Source organism: Corvus brachyrhynchos, unplaced genomic scaffold, assembly GCF_000691975.1.
Source record: "Corvus brachyrhynchos isolate BGI_N302 unplaced genomic scaffold, ASM69197v1 scaffold14, whole genome shotgun sequence".
NCBI classification, from domain to species: domain Eukaryota; kingdom Metazoa; phylum Chordata; class Aves; order Passeriformes; family Corvidae; genus Corvus; species Corvus brachyrhynchos.
In genome coordinates this window covers 6,450,809-6,468,109 of record NW_008239110.1, presented here as the reverse complement: position 1 = coordinate 6,468,109, position 17,301 = coordinate 6,450,809, and the positions used below count along the sequence as shown (strand labels likewise).

Genomic DNA, 17,301 nt, shown 5'->3' with positions numbered 1-17,301 from the left:
GACATTTGCCTCGTCGACTCATCTTTCAGCACACAGGGACAGTCTGTTCCTGTGCCCTCAAGATCTCTGTTTTGAAGCACGCCCACCCTTCCTGGACTCCGTTGTTTTTAAGGGCTGCTTCCCAAGGAACTCTCCAAATAAGTTTCCTGAACAGGCCAAAGTCTGCCTTCTGGAAGTCTAGTGTGAAAGTTTTATTGATGCCCCTCCTTATTTCACCAAATATTGAAAACTCTATAATTTCATGATCCCTATTCCCCAGACAGCCTCTGGGCCATTTGTATGGTTTTAATAGATAAAGCACATGCCATGCACTCAGGCCCTGTCAGAAGCTTAACCAGTTGAGCAAGTCTGATGTAAAAGGTAAAAAAACATCTGTGTGTGTGAGATGAAGGTCAGAAAAAGTCAGAGCCAAACTACTACTGTGAGGATAAAAAAATAAAAAAAAGCAATGGTGCAGTTGTAGTAAAGAAGGCTTAGGAGACTGGATGAGGTTGCTGCATGGAGAAGCACAACAGCCATTGACTTGAATGCTTGGCAGGAGCAGATCATGAGAAAATATTCTTGCTGTTGGTAATGAGAACATTATGCAGCACAGGAGGAGGCACACTGAGCACACCTTTCCTGGTATTGCTGTGGCTGAAAAGCACCTTCCTCAAACACGTTGTCAGATTCTCTGCTGCGGTGTGAATCTGCATGTAGGCAATCACTTGTTAAGGAACATGCTTCTGGTGTGTTCTAATATACAGTGAAACTACTAGGTATATTTTGAAGAAGCTGTTAGATCCAATCAGGTGAATAAAAGTTGGCAAATCAAAGAAGATTGGAATATACAAATAAGGAAGCAGTTATTGGCAGTGGGTTTGCTACTCCCAAATGCTATCAGGCTGTTTTCTTAATATGCATTCCAGAAAAGCTGGCTCTTGAGAAGACTAAAGAGAGAAGCAAAGGGGTTTTGTGGATCAGTCCCCTTTCTCCTTCAGAAGAATCAGTTCTGTTATCTACAGTTCTCCTTCATGTTCTGTTTGCTTAGTATCTCATCAGGTTTTTTCTCTATTTTATTTTTCCTCCCTTACAAAAATTAATTCATATTCCAAGTCTGGGCCAGCTTGGCAGCATCTCTTTAAAGCTGTGCTTGCCACATAGTGTTCCTCTTCAGTGCAGGCCTCAGCTCTTCTCCTTATCCCGCTGGTCTGCTCTTTTGGCTGATCTCTGAAGTTCCCACAAAGGACATGGAGAGGTAGTGGTCCTAATCTACATCTTTTCAGAAGACACATTGCAGATGAAGTGAGGTTTGGGGTCTTCCCTTGAGGAAGCTAGAGGGAAAGAAACAGGTGATTTTTTTTTTTCCCCCCCTCAATGTGCCTGGAAAGAGAAGAGCTGGAGTTGGATGAAGTGATAATGGCACATCTGTATCTGATCTCGGGGAAGGATTTTCAGGTTGGTTAAGTGGGAATCCTCTGGTTCTTGCAGAGTGCTGCCACTGAGTGAGAAAGACGTCTTCTCTTCTACATCATTCTGTGAAAAAATTCAAGAAGTTTGACTACATATTTGTCTGCATCTGGGCAAGAAGAAATTTAAAATTTATTTGTATTTCTCCCTGAATATGTTAGGAGTTACAGGTTGTATTTATCTCTCATTTACTCAAAGGGTGATGCTGATACTTAAATCCAAATCAGAAGCACCTCTAACCTGGGTGTAACAGCTCTGGCAGGATCCACCAGCCCCTTTTGAGAGCTCTAGACTATTGCCTCATGGAAGTCAGTACAGGTATTCAGAGAGTTCTCTTTAAAGAAAGTAAATCCTGTTGTTGCTGATAGGAAGTACGGTTTATTTCAGAATCTCAGGGGAGAGATTAATTAATGCAAACAGCAAGATTTCTTAAGACCAAAACATTTTGGATTCACCAAATGTTTAACTACAAGTCATACTAAAAAAGCCTAAAAATTACACTGAGTATCTGCAGCTCTCATCTGAAACATAACCATGTTGTGTAAGCTGGTAACACGTTTGGTTGTATTTTAGGGTTTTCTGTATCAGATTCCTAAAGAAAGTAAGTTATGTTTAAAGTAGTAGCTCATTTAATAGCATTCTTTATTCTTGCAGCTCTAGTTTGTAGTATGTAGTGTCTGACAGAAAATCTCTTTCTTTTTAAGGCACAAGGAAAAGGAAACATCGTGGACTATAAGAAGGTTGGTAATACATTTATATCTCATTTTTAATATTTTTTAAAATATTTTCAAGGATATTTTTGACAGTTGAGAGAAACTTCCTTATTAAAGCTAGGTTGTAAGTTGAGTGTGTGGATATGAAGGGAGGGAGAATGGCTCGTGCAATTTTTTGATTTTAAAAAGCCGCAAAGAGACAGCTGTACTGTAACTATAAAATGTAGCTATTTAATAATCGTATTTTAATAATGTATCTAAAAATAGTAATTTAATAATGTAGTTATTGAATAATCATTTTTACTCTCATTTCTCTCATTTACTTCCTCAAACTCGATTTTCAGACCAGGCTTCTGATGGCTTTTGCAGGCCTTTTTTTCCTGGAGTCATTCGCGGGTTAGATCCTATCAGTGGTCTCTCTCTGTTGGTAGAGTACACTGCTAATTTTTTTTTTAATCTCACCTTAGTTCCATGCCATCTCTTAAAAAAATATACACATACACGTGTTCTACAATAATTTGGTTTCTTGTGGTCCCCATTACAACTTTGAGCTTTACAGTGCTGTATTTGCTACTTCTCTATAATAAAGGCAGACCTGAACTAAGTAGCTTAACTACTACAAGTAACTGGGACACATTAAAACTCTTAAAGGGCCGCAGGAGATGGCTGACAAGGTTCCCCTGGTTAAATACTGGGGCACAGCGTGCTCGTGGTGGAGAGAGAAGATGACATTGTGTCCCCAGCTCAGTGAGCATGAGCCTGACTTGTTCTGAGTCTTAAGTAGATCATGAAGTCCAGTCAGTTGTGTCCAGCATTGGTGGGAAATAATTTATAAATTACTGAGCCACATGCACGATTGAGAATTGCTTCTTGAAGTGAGGCCTGAAGAGTGTTACAGCTCTGGCTGATTGCTGCTCATATGGAAGGCTAACACACAAGTACGGGTCAGATTATTATAATTATTCTGTATTAAGAAAAATTGCAATTCGGATTATTAAAAAACCTCTCTGCCCTTCCTTCCTCTTAGAACATAAGCAGGATATCAACCTTACTTTGCTATTTAAAATCATTGTGCTTTTAGGTTTTTCTCTACAACAGTCACAGTTGTATCAGTTTTCTTTCTTCTAAATCACCACTGAGAGCACCAAATTTATTTTTCAGATGTGTCTTGGGGAAATTCCTGTGGATATTTAAGATAGGTTACTTATTTTTGCAATTTCAGAATGGGTTTTCTTCTTTTAATTGTTAAAATTGTGATCCACATAGTGTCATTTCCATACTTTGACCAAAAAAAAAAGGCAAAGGGGAAAGAAAAGCATCTAAATTTGCTTAACTAAATTAAACATTTTTCAGAGTATTCTGTATTTTGACTGAAATTTTTTCATATCTTGGATCCTTCATATGGAATTAAAAAACTTAGAGTATGCTTAGGCAACTTGGACACTTGAATAAACAGTAAAGAAGGAGAGAAAGCCCTTCTGGTTTTATATTTTGAGCAATTGACTTCTGTCAGAAAGCACATGATTTTTGCTATCTTTGGGTATCTCTTGCTCAAGCCAAAGGTGTTATGAGTTTAGTAACGATAGTGAAAAAATTCTGCATGATTTTTGTGAGTTCAAACAACAATCAGTTTTTGGGTTTTTTTTAGAAGTCAGTTTCAAAAACTTAGGCTATCACATCCCTCTTTTCCCTCTTTGTTGGTTTAAAGTAAAAGTGGTCATTAGTTATATCCATGCTAAATGAACTCAGGAACCTGTAGCTGTCCCGAGCAGAATAACTTCACCAGCATTTGCACACAGCCAATTAGAGGGCATGTTTTGCTGTACAAATTAGTATTTATTTTTTTGCTTTTTGTCATGTTGTCTTTTCTCCTGCATCAATAGAGTCGGTGCTTTGCACATTGCTCAGTCTTTTCTTCTCAGCATCACAGTCCCTTCTCATCTTTCTATTCAGTTGATACAGTTACTTTAACGTTCCTAATCAAATCTGGGAGCTTGTTTCTCTTTCTTCTCCTTTTTAATTTTGTAAAAGCAAAGATCACCAAAACTAGCTGTAGAACTTCTGAAAATTTTGATTATTTCTCTTCTCTTAGTTTTTATTATGAACTTCAGCATGTCACTTAGTTGAGATAAAAATATTGTTCCTTTAGTTAAACTCATAAATATATGTATACAAAAGTTGTTAGCTGTATAGCCCACTTAAGAAAGTTTTACCTTGCTTGCTGCATTTTCAGTTAAAATAATGAAGGTAAATTTGAGAAATTGAGATCCATTAACATGCCTCCTTAAAAGGCAAAAATCTTATTTCAATTTTGAGGCTGCTTAAGAATTTTGAATTGTTCTTTTGATGGATTTTATATTGAAATGGTACCTCTGATTTTTTTCACTGATAAAAAAATACTTTTATTGTACCAGCAAGTTTAATGAGGTCTCTGACAGAAATATAGAAGTGAAATGCTTTCTATTAATTTAATAACGTTTGAGACTGTCTTGTAAATAAGGTCACTATGTTCTGCAAAATTTTTTAGATTTTTTTTTCCTCCCTGCTTTGCTCAATCTTCTTATCGGAAGGGTTTTGATATCACAAAAAGATTAAGGTCTGTGTTTCTGAATATATTCTCTCACATTAGTATCAGAGTGTTTCACCCTGTTTTTTCCTGTACCATCACACCACATCCAGACAAATTATTGATCCATCATTGTGGTGTTTGAAAGTCTCTTCCAGAGATGAAAAAAGTGTTTCAGCTGTTTTAGTGGTGTTTCTCAGATAACAAAAGGGAAAGTACTGATTTATGTCAGGAACAAATTTCATGTGTGCGTTGAGAGAAACAGCAACTTTCTTGTCCCCCTCATTTGTATGTGGCAAAAATCTCCGACTTCTTAAAATCAAAAAGCTTTTGTCCATTTTACATCTACCTTGCATGCAGGCTGCAAGATGCAAGCTGTGTAATTCTCAAACAACAACCTGAGATTCTTAATTTAATTGTTACCACTTGATAATATTGATTAAAAATTGTCTGCTAAAAGTCGAGGCCTTAATGGTGCTTGGCATTATACAGGCTTGTTAAAGGAGTGTAACAGAGGCACAACTAGTAGCAGAAATGAGTAAGCTAGAAATAATTCTTGTTTTCTGGCCAAGGCTCTAGAAAAACGATAACCTAATACTAAATAAAGAAACAAATCCGGTATTTTGTAGCTGATGACGATGCTATGCAATTATTTGTTACTTTTCTAAATGCAATATTCAGGAAAGATAAATTAAGTCAAGTGAGAGAGGATGTAGCAAAACTTTTTTTTTTTTTTTACTGTACCCCTGACCATTTGCTCTGCTGTCTGTTATAGAGGCCTTTCATCCAAACTGGTATAGGAAGTATGGCGCAGTGTGGCACAGTATGCTGTGACATACTTTCTTAGTTTGTATATGAAGTATTGTGCACTACATCAACTCCAGGAGCAGAGTTTGTACAGTGCTGGAAGAGCATGAGTCAGGATGGGGTAGATCCAGCTGTTCACACTGCATGGCACTAAAGGCTTGACTTCCCATATGGTAGGAAAGAGAGAAGAAGAATGGGAAAGGTCACATGTAGTTACAAGGAGGTTTCTCAGCAGTGCTCTACTGCCATGCTGCTAATAAATAACAGCAGCACGGTGCCATCCAGTTGTGCCAGCCAGTTGTGCCCTTGCCCACCCCACTGCTCACTGCCATGGCGAGTGCAGCCGTCCTGTGCAGTGCTGGCTGCGGCTCTGCTGCCCCGTGGTGTAAGGGACGCCCATCCCGTGGCTTTGTTTACATGCCAGGGAATCGTCATGAGGTGTGTCATGACTGTAGGCCACAGACTGTTCACTCTCTTGCTCCTGAAATGCAGCAAACAGTTAAAAACAGAGGGTTGTTGTTTGTGGTGTTTATGACCCGGGTTGGTTTTGCATGAAGATTTGTCTTGTTTGTTTTGGAGCAACCACTGCTGTTAGTTCCTTTTGTTATGTATAATAAAAACCACAGCATAGTCAGTGATTTAATGAAGATGGGGTTTTTTAGATGTGTTAGTAGTATTGCAAAAGCATCCAAAACCATTCAGATTAAACAATTTTCTTATTTTTTGGAATTAATATCTGAATTATCAAGGTGTACATCCAGTACCAACAATCAGTTGCATGTTTGTTTGTAGTCAGTGGGTATTTTCCCACTTCCTTGGGCTGAGAATCCAGCATAACTTTTGTTTCATTAAAGCAAATAATTATCACATGTTTTAACATAAATACCAAGTTGATTGCTTGTGTATGCTAAGATGACAATTAACAATCACTATTTGCAGTAGTGGGATTTAAGAAAATTACGCTTTTTGGTAAAGAGTCTTCACAACTGCCATTGTTTAGATTTAAAAGCTAGTGGGTCTTGCTAAGTTCATTGTGAAAGACATGGAAAGGCATTGGTGTCCCTTCTAAAATAACAAAGAGTCTGTACAATCAATCAGTGTCTCAGGATGGCTTGTGATTTTTTGGCAAAGCCTATTATAAGAGCTGTGTAACAGCAGTGTTCCCTGTAAGCAGGCCATCTTTCCTCTCCTGTTGGGGACAGCCCTCCCCACATTTGGTCTCACCCTAATCATAGTGTGGGTTTCAGTTTGAAGTAAAAAGAAAATTTTTCTGTTTGTCAGATGAATAAAGAAAATAAATTCTACTCTACTAATGGAGGCTTCTGCAGGGCGTTTGGGCCCTTTGAAGATGCATTTCTTTACCTTTTGTACAGAAACAGTTTCTCAGAAAATATTTGAAAAATACTGTCCCAGTTTCAGCTGGCATATCATGCTGCATATAGCCAACAAAGATTTTTAAAAAAATAAATTTAAATCCTATGATGCTGTGAAGTGATGTAAATAAATGATTGTCTGGTGTTTTTTTGAGAAGGAAGAGCTCAACCCTATATCCAGCCACAAGAATGGATGCTGAAACATTCCAAAGTACTTCTTTATAAAACAAAGGAAAAAATGGACAATATTGATCTACTACCTATGAAATATGTTGATACTTTTTTAAGGTAACATTTCAGCAGTCTAAAACACCAGTGATTATTGAGCATGCTGTTCCCACAAAAGAGAAAACAAATTTAGAAAAGCCAGTGCAGAACACTGCAGGCGCTTAGAGCATTATTCAGTCACTCAGCCACAGATCAATTTAGATTTTGGGGTTTGGGGTTTCTTTTTGTTTCAGCAAGTACTGTGCGTTTCAGAAACACAAAATGTTTTAGCTCACTTCAGGATCACAAAGAATGCATGATATTCAAAGATTTTAGTATATAACAAATTATCTGGTTTAGGATCATCCTTCTAAAACAACATCAAAGAAATCTGAAGTTACTTTTGATATTTTGCCATTGAAGTAATTAACCCTAGGTTGGACTATGGAAAAAAAATCAGGAATTTCAGTGTTCTCTTTCTCCCATTGCATTTAAAGTCTATTACAGCGAAAATATTCACCACGTATTCAATGAGTCTTCCTACCCCACCCCACCCTGCCCCTGGTTTGTTGCTCCCTACAGGTAGTACTGTGTGAAAGGAATCTTCTTTCCTTTGGCTCATGAAGCAGAAATGTCTCAACAGAGAAGATTTGAAATCAGTTGACTTTGTACTTGAACACCTGCTTAGTTTTTGACTCCTTAGTTCTTCAGTGTCCAAATCCAGCAGTTCCTAGCTTGCCTCTTTGACCTCTTGCTGCCCTCAGACCAGCTGTTCTGTCCAACAGCAATCCAGAGCAGTTGGTCTGAAAGGCAAATCCTTCATTTCTGTGGTATGGATGAGAAATCCTCTTTTTGCCTTTTTAAAACAAACAGACTGGGAAACATGGTACTTTGAACTCTATTCACAGAATCATACAGTAATTGAAGTTGGAAGGGACCTCTGGGTGATGTCTGGTGCAGCCTCTCGCTCAAAGCAGAGCCAGTGTGGGTTTGCTCAGTTAAGTTTTTTGTATCTGCAAGGGCACAGATTGCAAAGCAGTGCAGATATGTTGTGGAGGAGATCACGTCTCATCTGAGCCTAAACTTGGCTGTGCTATTGCAAGACTATTCTTTAAGCTGAATTTAAATAACCAAAACCCAGTTGGTGGTTTTTTCAGAGTCTTGGCACTTCTAGAATGAAGTACAGCTTTAATGGCAATGGTCTGAACAAAAGCTTAAAAGTAAAAATGCAGTATTCCAGCATATCTAGCAGTTCAACTGGAGAAAAGTATAGCTAAGCAATCTGTGTTTTGACTTGTATTCAGTTTTAATTACTGAATATCATTCTGAAGAAGATTGTGTGGATTAAATTGTTCCTGCAAGTGAAAATATGCACAAAATTAAATATGCCATATAAGTAGAGACTAAAAGAGCAGATTCTTATATTTAGAAGAAATTAATGAGGCAGCTTAAATAAAGTTTATAAAGTAAAAAATAAAAGCAGTTAATTCTGCTTTTCTGTTCATTTGCTGCAAAAATTAGCTGTTCCTATCCAAATTTTAAAATAATACATCTATACTGGATACATTGATTTTTTTTCTTCTGCATCCTTAGTTTGTGAAGTTCATTACATAAAATTATTGAAGCTCAAAATTTGAGAGAGAGTCTGAAAATGTAACTGTAATACAACTTAAGACTTAAATTAGGGGGCTTTTCCATACAGCAGGGCTACTGAAGCCTGGTTTCTTAAGGAGTTATTTCCTCTATTTCTTTAATAACTATCCCACTACAAAAAGCCAAATTTCTACTTTTTTTTTCCCTTGTACAACCCCAGCTGAGATAGAGGTAGCATGCAGTCTGGTTAGTTCAGACTGGTTTGCCTCTGTGTGTGCTTATTTGAGTTGACTAGCTGCTTCTGCAAATGGAATATAAAACAGGTACATTTTTGAGGGCTATAAATTGTTCATTACGTAGGATGATCTCTAACTGAAAAGCTGGGGAAGGAGCTTGCCATATAAGCAGGTATTTTCCATTTCGATGTTCCTTGAACTTTGCTGGGAAACATTAACAGTGGATTAGGCTGATTTTTGTGTAGTGATTCCTCTGCCTATAGTTTGACACGAGCTTTGTGATTGTATTGGCTTCAAAGCAGTATGTGTGTCTGAGGGCTTACACAAGACAAGCGTGTAAATGGATTGTGTCCTTGTGTTAGGATTCTCCCCCTTCCCAGACTCTGCTCTTTCAACTAAGTCATGGTACATATATGTGAGCATATATATGCCTAAGCTAAGCTCCTCTGGCTTTTGACCAATTTGAAGACTTTCTAGGATTTTCTTTCCTGTTTACATCCCAATATATACTGCCATGAATATTAGAAGCTATGCTAATCCTTTTTAATAAGCTTTAGCAAATCAGCAGAGTTTGCCTCAAGATGTGTGGGTTCTACTATCCCACAAGGTTGTGCCTCAAAGAAAGGGGAAGGGACACCTTTGCACGCTGCTAGAGCACCTCATCTCACCTATCCTCACCTTTACTGCAGAGCCCTGGAAATATGGCTGATTCTCACTCATTAGAAGACATGTTGAATTAGCTACGTGATGCATTTATGCCTCAGGGCAAGTTCCTTTCCAGCACACAGTGCAGGAAGATTCCAGCTGAAGAGGAGAATAAAATTTTTATGAATTGGGACTTGAACACTCAAGTGCTGTAATATGCTTTCAGCTAATTTCATCTTTAAATACAGATAATGAATCCACTTTCAGATAAGAAGCATCGTTCATTCTGTATGAATGCAAGTAGTATAGAAAGTGGGTGACTTACAATTTGGTCATATCTAGGATTTATATATGTGTGTGTGTGTGTGTATGATTTAAACTAGATAGGTAAGGTGATACTGATGTATTTTCAAAATATTTTGGGCACTGAGCTGTTTATTGATGGAAAACATGCCTTAGGAAACTTCCCTCTATAGTTTGTTACTGTAGGTACCTGTATCCAAGAAAAGCCATTTTTTAAAAAGCTGGTGCAGTGCAGTAAGACAGTTGTGAAAGCCAGGTGGGGCGTGTTAAAGATCATGAAATGCTGTAATGCTTTTGGAAGAATCAAAACCCAAAGATCCACCAGACCGTTGTTCCCAGGCTCTGGCATGAGGCATCAGGCTGTATTTTAGAGTAGAAAATGTGTTTCATGTCAGTCTCATGATACTGTTCAAGAAAAACTACTAATTAAAAATAAAAAAGCCCTTAATAAGAGCTATTTAGAGCTTCTGCTAAGTTCAGGTATGGGGAAACGAACATGTTTTGTTTTGTCAATTTTGTTTGTATTATTTCATAGGAAATTTAACCCATCATTTACCCAAGTTTTTTAGGTGCCAAATCTTTCCAGCAACTTGCTGTGAAATGTCAGATATTCCATGAAAGTATTTTCTTTCTCATATGGTGTATCATCAAGCCTTTGTCAAATTCCGTACCCTTACTGGTAAGATGGAGTTCATGTGAGTTCAGTGTGATGGTTTACCACATTTTACTGACAAAATTTGCTTTTGTCCACTGTGACCAGTGTAATCACACGGTCTATAAATAGAAACCCCTATTACAAAATACAGTCATTCCACCTGTGTCATCCTGTGCTGATTTCCGAAAGCAGGGGATGGAATGGGTGTTCATAAAATGCAGGTTTTTACTGCAGGAAACCGGAGTGTGAGCGAATGGCTGGTTTGCCAGTTCTGCACAAAAGCTCTCAGGCAGTGGCTGAGGTATGAAATGCTCAGATACTTCAAAATTTTAATTTTTTTTTTTTTTTATTTTCAGTGTGCCCTTTGGAGAGCCAGCATCTTTCAGGTGATGAAGTAACAGGTGGTGTAGTTTAAATTATGCACAGTTTCGCTGTAGTGGGGAGCTAAACAGAGCAGCTGAGAGGATTTAAGGGCTTTGTATGATGGCTTTGGCTTTGCCTTTACCTCGGGAAGAGGCGGTGGAAGCCCTGTGCTCCCAGAGATAACTGTGCACTGCTGAAACCCCCCCACACCGATGTGCCTGTGTTTTCCAACAGCTGCAGGAAGCAATCAAGGCTGGCAAAGGTGTGACATCTGCCATCGACCTCTGCCGCTGCCACGGAAACAGAGCACTGGCAGCCCTGGAGCGATTCCCTCCCTCGGAGGCCAGGGACGCCTTGGCCAACATTGTCTACGCCGTGACCAGGCTTCCCTGACGTGCCGCTCCGGGAGGAGCATCTCTCCCTCCACAGGTGGACACCAGTGCTGCCTCACACCTCTGATCACCTCATCCCATCCCGGCAGAGGAACGTGCACTCGCTGCCGCCGCCAGCAGCAAAATTCGGGAGAGGAAAGAAAAAAGGTCACAGACGGTTTTCGCTTGTCGTGCCAGAAGCGCACTTGAGGCTGCACCGGTAGAAATAATTAATGAGTCCCGTTTCCGTGACCTCAGCAAATGGACAGGAAATAAGTCGGTATTGATTGGGCACCAGCGGGGACGGCGCCAGGGCGGAGGCCGGTGGTTTTCCTGCCAGAGGGAGGGATAGAGAGAGGGAGGGATGGAAGGGCGTGAAGATCCAGGTGTCACAAGAAACCCGCTCAAACCTGCCCAGAGAGAGTGAGCTGCCGAAGCCGGGAATTAACATACCCTTATCCAAGGGGAAGGGCAGTTCGGCGGATTAATGGGGGAAAATCCCTCTCTGTCTATGAGCAGTCATGTCTCCTCACACTGTTTTTATGCATTCAAATGTAAAATTACCCTGTGCCTAATGAGTTCTGTATTTGAGAAACTTGCTGAGAAAATGTGTCAAGCATGGTAAGTAGGAGTTTTAAAATATTTAATCAAATATTAATTTGGCTCTGTTAAGGGAACTGAGTGCCTAGAGTTTATACTGTGCCTATGTAAAATGTTGCTCTGGGTCAAAGAATGAGGTTTTTCCAACACCTCTGGGGGAGGGAATATCCCTCCCTCAGATCCAGCAGTTTGTTTCAACAGTCTTACAGTAAAGAGTTTTCTATGTTTGTGACACTTGTGTTAATTTAAGCCAAATAAATGTTAATTTGTAAGGCTAGACATCAGCCCTTGGCAGAAAGGAAGCAGGAAGTTGTCACTGCTCTGAATAAAATGCAGAAAATACCAGAGAAGTTTTGAACCTCAGCAGGTTGGATTTTCAAGTCCAATTACAGCCAGCTTATAAGGTGTATCAGAAGCCTGCAATTTGAGACCGTCTCTGTTTTGTTCATAGGAGATGATTTTTGTGGTTTGCACACGTGCAATCTGAGAATGCCGTTGACAAGAAGGCTGAGTTTACATAAATGATCTAGATTGAGACTCAGCTACCTTTCTTCCTTCTGTGGTGTAATTACAGCCCAATCTGGAGACAGCTAGCACAGCAAACAGATTTCATTACATCCCTCACTCAAACACTAAGTGGAGTTATTTCTGTTAAATTCTCTCCTCCCTCCTTTTCCCCCTGCACTCCCTCCCTGTTGCACAGCTTGTTTGTCATAGATCAGCATGTTGCATTCCACCAAATGCAAAATATAAATAAAAACTCTATCCTCTAAAAATATACTGAAAATACACCCTGTGTAATGTACATAATATTCTGTGTACATTCTGCCCACATTATACCATGATATTTCATGTACAATAAGCAACCTTGAGTCACAATCTTTGTTTAGGAGCAGAATCCAGAACTCAGGACTCACTTTGTTCTGGAGAATGGCTTCAACACCAGACCCCTTATTACTTGCACTTTCTCTCTTGCCTGCCCTGGCATTTTCTCTCTTCCCAAGACTCTGGCACTTCTCCCTGAGTTACTGTTGTTACTGAAACAGGGAGGCTGGAGACAGAAGAGAAACACTGAGAAGTGTGGTTTATTCCAGGCAGTTACCCATGAAGTTCCCTGAAGTTCTCCTAATAAAAAATGTGCTTGAACGAAATACCTAAACACAACCAGAGTCATATTTCAGCTTTCTTTGGCTCTTGTTTTTACATACTACATTAAGTAAGGGCCATTCATCATCTTTTCTTTGTCTTACATCTGTGTTAATTGGTTCATAATGGTTTAGGGCTGCAAAAAGCTCGGGTTGCTGGAGATATTCTGAGTCACTTCACCTCACCTGTGTGAAAAAAATACCAAACATAATGCAAAACTATGTACACCTCATTTATTTTTTCATGCAAGTGCAAGTTTTTATTTGTACTTGTTACCAATAAAAGGTAATCATCAAAAATTAATTACTTTTTTTTTGTATTTTTACCACAGTATGTTCTGATTGCTCCTGAGTAATTCAACCTTAATTTTAAAAAAACCAAACAAACAGTATGAGTTGTCGCTTATCAATATTATCAAGTAATCTTATATTTAAGGAATTTGCCTGTAATTCTTCAGAAATTTTTGTTGTCTTGTTTCCTCCAGGTAAACTACAAGCAAAGTATTGTACCCGTCTGTCAGACTCCGGGTGAATTAGTCAGTGCTGTGTTCTCATACACTGCTCACACCTCGTGCAGCTTCTGAGCAGTGTGTGACCTTCGGGCTGTTCTGATCTTACTTTTGTCCGCTTGGTTCCTTGTCCCCACCTACCTGTAAAGCAGGTCAGGGAGAGGGATGCCTGCGGTCTGAGGAAGGCATTCACACCATTTACTTCAGTCACCCAGCTACTCAACCAGACATTCCTGTTGGCTGCTCCTCTGAACTTATCACCAGTATGGATTTGCCGCACCATTCCACAGATGCACAAAATACAGGACAAGATCCCAGCTGCTTTTTAAACCAAATTAAAATTAAAAAGTTACCCTGATCCACTGCATCTTACTTCTGATGGATTTAATTTTCTTCGTAGTATCCTATACAGTGCCATGTTTTGGATAGGTAACTAAAACAGCATTGCTCACCCGCTGTGCTCAGCAATACTTGCACAGTGCCAAAACTTCCTCCGCTCCTCACTCCAACACCCAGTGAGGGGTTGGTTGTGGGCAAGGGGCTGGGACAGCTGACCTCAGAGATAGTCTGTGCTGTACAAGATCATGCTCAGCAGTATGGGGGTGGGGAGTGGAGATGTTCCAGGGGCCTCTTGCTTGGGCACTGTCTGGGCATCAATGGACGGGTATTGATTGCTTTTTCATTGCTTGTTTTTCATGGTTTTGTTTTCATTTTTTCCTCTTGTACCTATTAAACTGTCTTTAATTCAACCCACAAATTTTCTCACTGTTGCCCTTCTCTGCGGTAGTATGGAGATACTTCTCCATCTGTTAATGGTTAGGGATTTTTAGAAGAATCTGTTGAAATTGTGTCTTTTGTTGGTGGCATCAATTTCAGTTTCCCACTGAAATTCCCAATATTTTTGACCTTTAGGATTGTAGCCTCAAACTGTTCCAGGAACAGAAGTAGTTCAATACAAAGCTCTTTCTGGTCTGAGAGTCTCCTTGCCCCTACTCGTACTCACTGAGCTGAAGCACCAGGAAATTCCAAGTGGAAATAGGCTCTTAATCATAAGGCACTTAGTGGACTGTCTTTATACCCTTCAGTTCCTCCTCACCTGTTTGTAAACACTCTTTGAATGATTTTGCATTTACTTTTAGTAAAGGAGCAAGTCATGCAAATACAAAAAACTCTTGTTTGCCTGCCTCTGGCCTCACACTGCCTCAGCTGGATAGAGAGGAATGCTGCTCCCTGTTCCTCTGTGCTGGGCACAGAGGGTGGGATGTACCACATCGAACTTGGCTGGACATGTCTAACCCCAGATGTGCTTCATCTCAGTCCTGAAAATACCTCTGTGAAGGACTGTATCCATCCTTGGACTACACAGAACTAAAAGCCTACAGTACATCCCACTGTGGGGGGCAGTGAGTGAGCAGCTCTGAGGTGCTTAGCTGCCATCCAACACAATTCATTTTGGTACCCAGAGTGGGACATACAGGGCTCAAGATAATAAGATGTTTGACCAGAGTGTGCTAGAGAGAACCTCTTATACCTGTTTAGCTATTGCTGTTCATGATGTTGACTTACTCACCCTTGATGCAGGTTTATTTGTTCCCTTACCCACTCCCTGTCATGCTCGAGAGTAAACGTGACGATTCAAGAGCTTGTTGAAGGCTGGGTTTGTCTTCTGCAGTTTGCTGTGCTGTGTAGCACTTGGTTGTGTTTTGCCTTGGAGAGCTATGATGAAAGCACTGGCCCTGAGCCTAATCTGGTATTTGGGCTCTGCGTTGCTGCTGTCCCAGTTCTTTGGGAACCATCTCGTGGAGATAATTAACAATTACACCTTTTCCTCTGAGAGACAGTTTGTGGAGGAAACAATGGCACCTCCCCCTTCACCTCCTGCAGGGTAGTTGCTTTCCACCTTGTTACAATGACTTCAGTATTTTGAACACTCCTGGGTAATCAGAATATTCACATCAGTGTGTCTCAAGAATCTGTATCCAGCTTTTCCTAGGATTGAGTATTTAGGAATATCACACATGAATGTGCCCTGAGGCTGTGTGGTCATGGGTAGCAAGGTATATAGAGCAGTTTTTACCTCTGATGGTGTGGGACCTGACCCCCAAACAAGTGCAGGATCCTGAAAAAGTGACAGTGCATTTGAGAAAATGATGCCCTGGCTGTGCTAAAGGGACACAACTTCTCACATGGTGCTGGGCCTGGCCTAAGCCTGCCAAGAACTGTTCAGCACCCTTAGAGGGCAGAGATGGTCTCTGGGTCTGGAGACACACAAAAAGCACCACGGCTAAGCCAGAGACCAGCCTCTCAACTCTTTACCCCTATAGTCAAGAAGAAACAATGGAGGCAGAAGTCAATTCCCTCAGTCAGGGAGAAAGCTTCTCCCAAGAGGGAGCAGGAGGATGAAGTGGAGGGGCAGCCTGCTGTGCAGCAGAACAGTCACAAGAACAGGAGGGGAAAGAAATCATGAACAAGCCAGAAATCATCAAGTCCTTATCCCTGAGGAAGCTGCAAGATACACACAAAGATTACAGCCTCAGCCTGGTGAGCTAATTATCAGCTGGCTGCTGCAGTGCTGTGGTACTGGAGCCAACAGCCAGGAATTAGAGAGCAAGGAAGCCCAGCAGCTGGGATCCCTCACAAGGGACTGGGGCATCAACAAAAGGACTGGAAAAGGATCAAAAATCAGCAGCCTCTGGAGGCAGCTTACGCTGAGTGTGAAGGAGAAGTATCCCCTTGAGAAAGATCTTGTAAACTATTAAGGCAAGAGTGGACAACTACTGAGAGTAGTGTCCAGTGTCTGAGGGAATTAGTGGTAGAGGTGATCTACAGCAGCCCGGGTAACAACCAGGCATCTAAAGACCCGGATGAAATCCAGTGCCTGTGGTCCATGCAGTGAAAGTTTGTATGGAGCACGGTCATTGTATGCCAGCACCTGGTGCTGGTGACTTGGCCAGGCATCAAGGCCCCAGCTTTGGGTAGATTGGCCAGTCTGCTCCATCAATTCAAAGAGAATCTCTCTCCCACCCACCCTTGCAGGCCTGTGTCAGCTGGGGAGAGACTGTCCCAACAGTTCCAGCTATTCAAAGACAGTGTGTCTTCCTCCTTCTCCCTACCAGCCACCATCTAGGCTGGCAAGGGAGCTGTGCTCTGCTCAGGGGGAGGGTGCCATGTGCACATTTGTGTGCCACCCTGTGGTTCTGTCTGCATTACCATGAGGAGAGCATGGGGCAGTGGGATGCCTTGAATGTGGAAGCTGGGGTATGTGAATGTGGGTATGTGAGGAATTTGGTGGCCAAAAAAGGCCCATACAGGAGAATTACCACTCTGGTTGCTATTGAGCAGTTCCCCAGAGAGTGCAGAAGGACAGATACTGCCTTTGACAGTGAAGAACCTTGAAGTGAAGAACTTCTGGTTTGCAGAAAAAGGATCAGGTAATGAATACACCTTCCAGGAATTGAGGGGCCCTGCCTCTGGCCAGGTGGAGGAAAGGGGTTACCAGGTTTATTGGACTGCATGGTCTTGATGGCCTGGCACACCTGATCAGCTGGCTGTGCTTCTCTTAATGTAACCTTCCATGTGCCTTGCCTTACTGGCGATAAAGAGTGCACACGTGGCCCATATCTGACTTAGTGTTGAGCTTGACAGAAGTTGCTAAAAGATTGAAAAGCTCTTGTCGGTTTAATGGAAACATTAAGGAAGTGTTCTCTGGAGCTGCTGGGGAGTGCTTCTTGCCCCAAGCGGTGCTAAAGAAGCCAGACCAGTGTTC

General features: G+C 40.9%; 1 protein-coding gene across 1 annotated transcript in view; it reads left to right on the top strand.

Moving 5' to 3' along the window:
• Positions 1 to 14,284, top strand: part of PDSS2 (prenyl (decaprenyl) diphosphate synthase, subunit 2) — a 117,375-nt gene extending 103,091 nt beyond the window's left edge. The window contains exons 7-8 of the mRNA XM_017739664.1: positions 2,154 to 2,189; positions 11,145 to 14,284. Coding sequence (XP_017595153.1) covers positions 2,154 to 2,189; positions 11,145 to 11,303 — 195 coding nt within the window. The 3' untranslated portion in view covers positions 11,304 to 14,284. The remainder of the gene's footprint in view (positions 1 to 2,153; positions 2,190 to 11,144) is intronic.
• Positions 14,285 to 17,301: the final 3,017 nt, after the last annotated feature.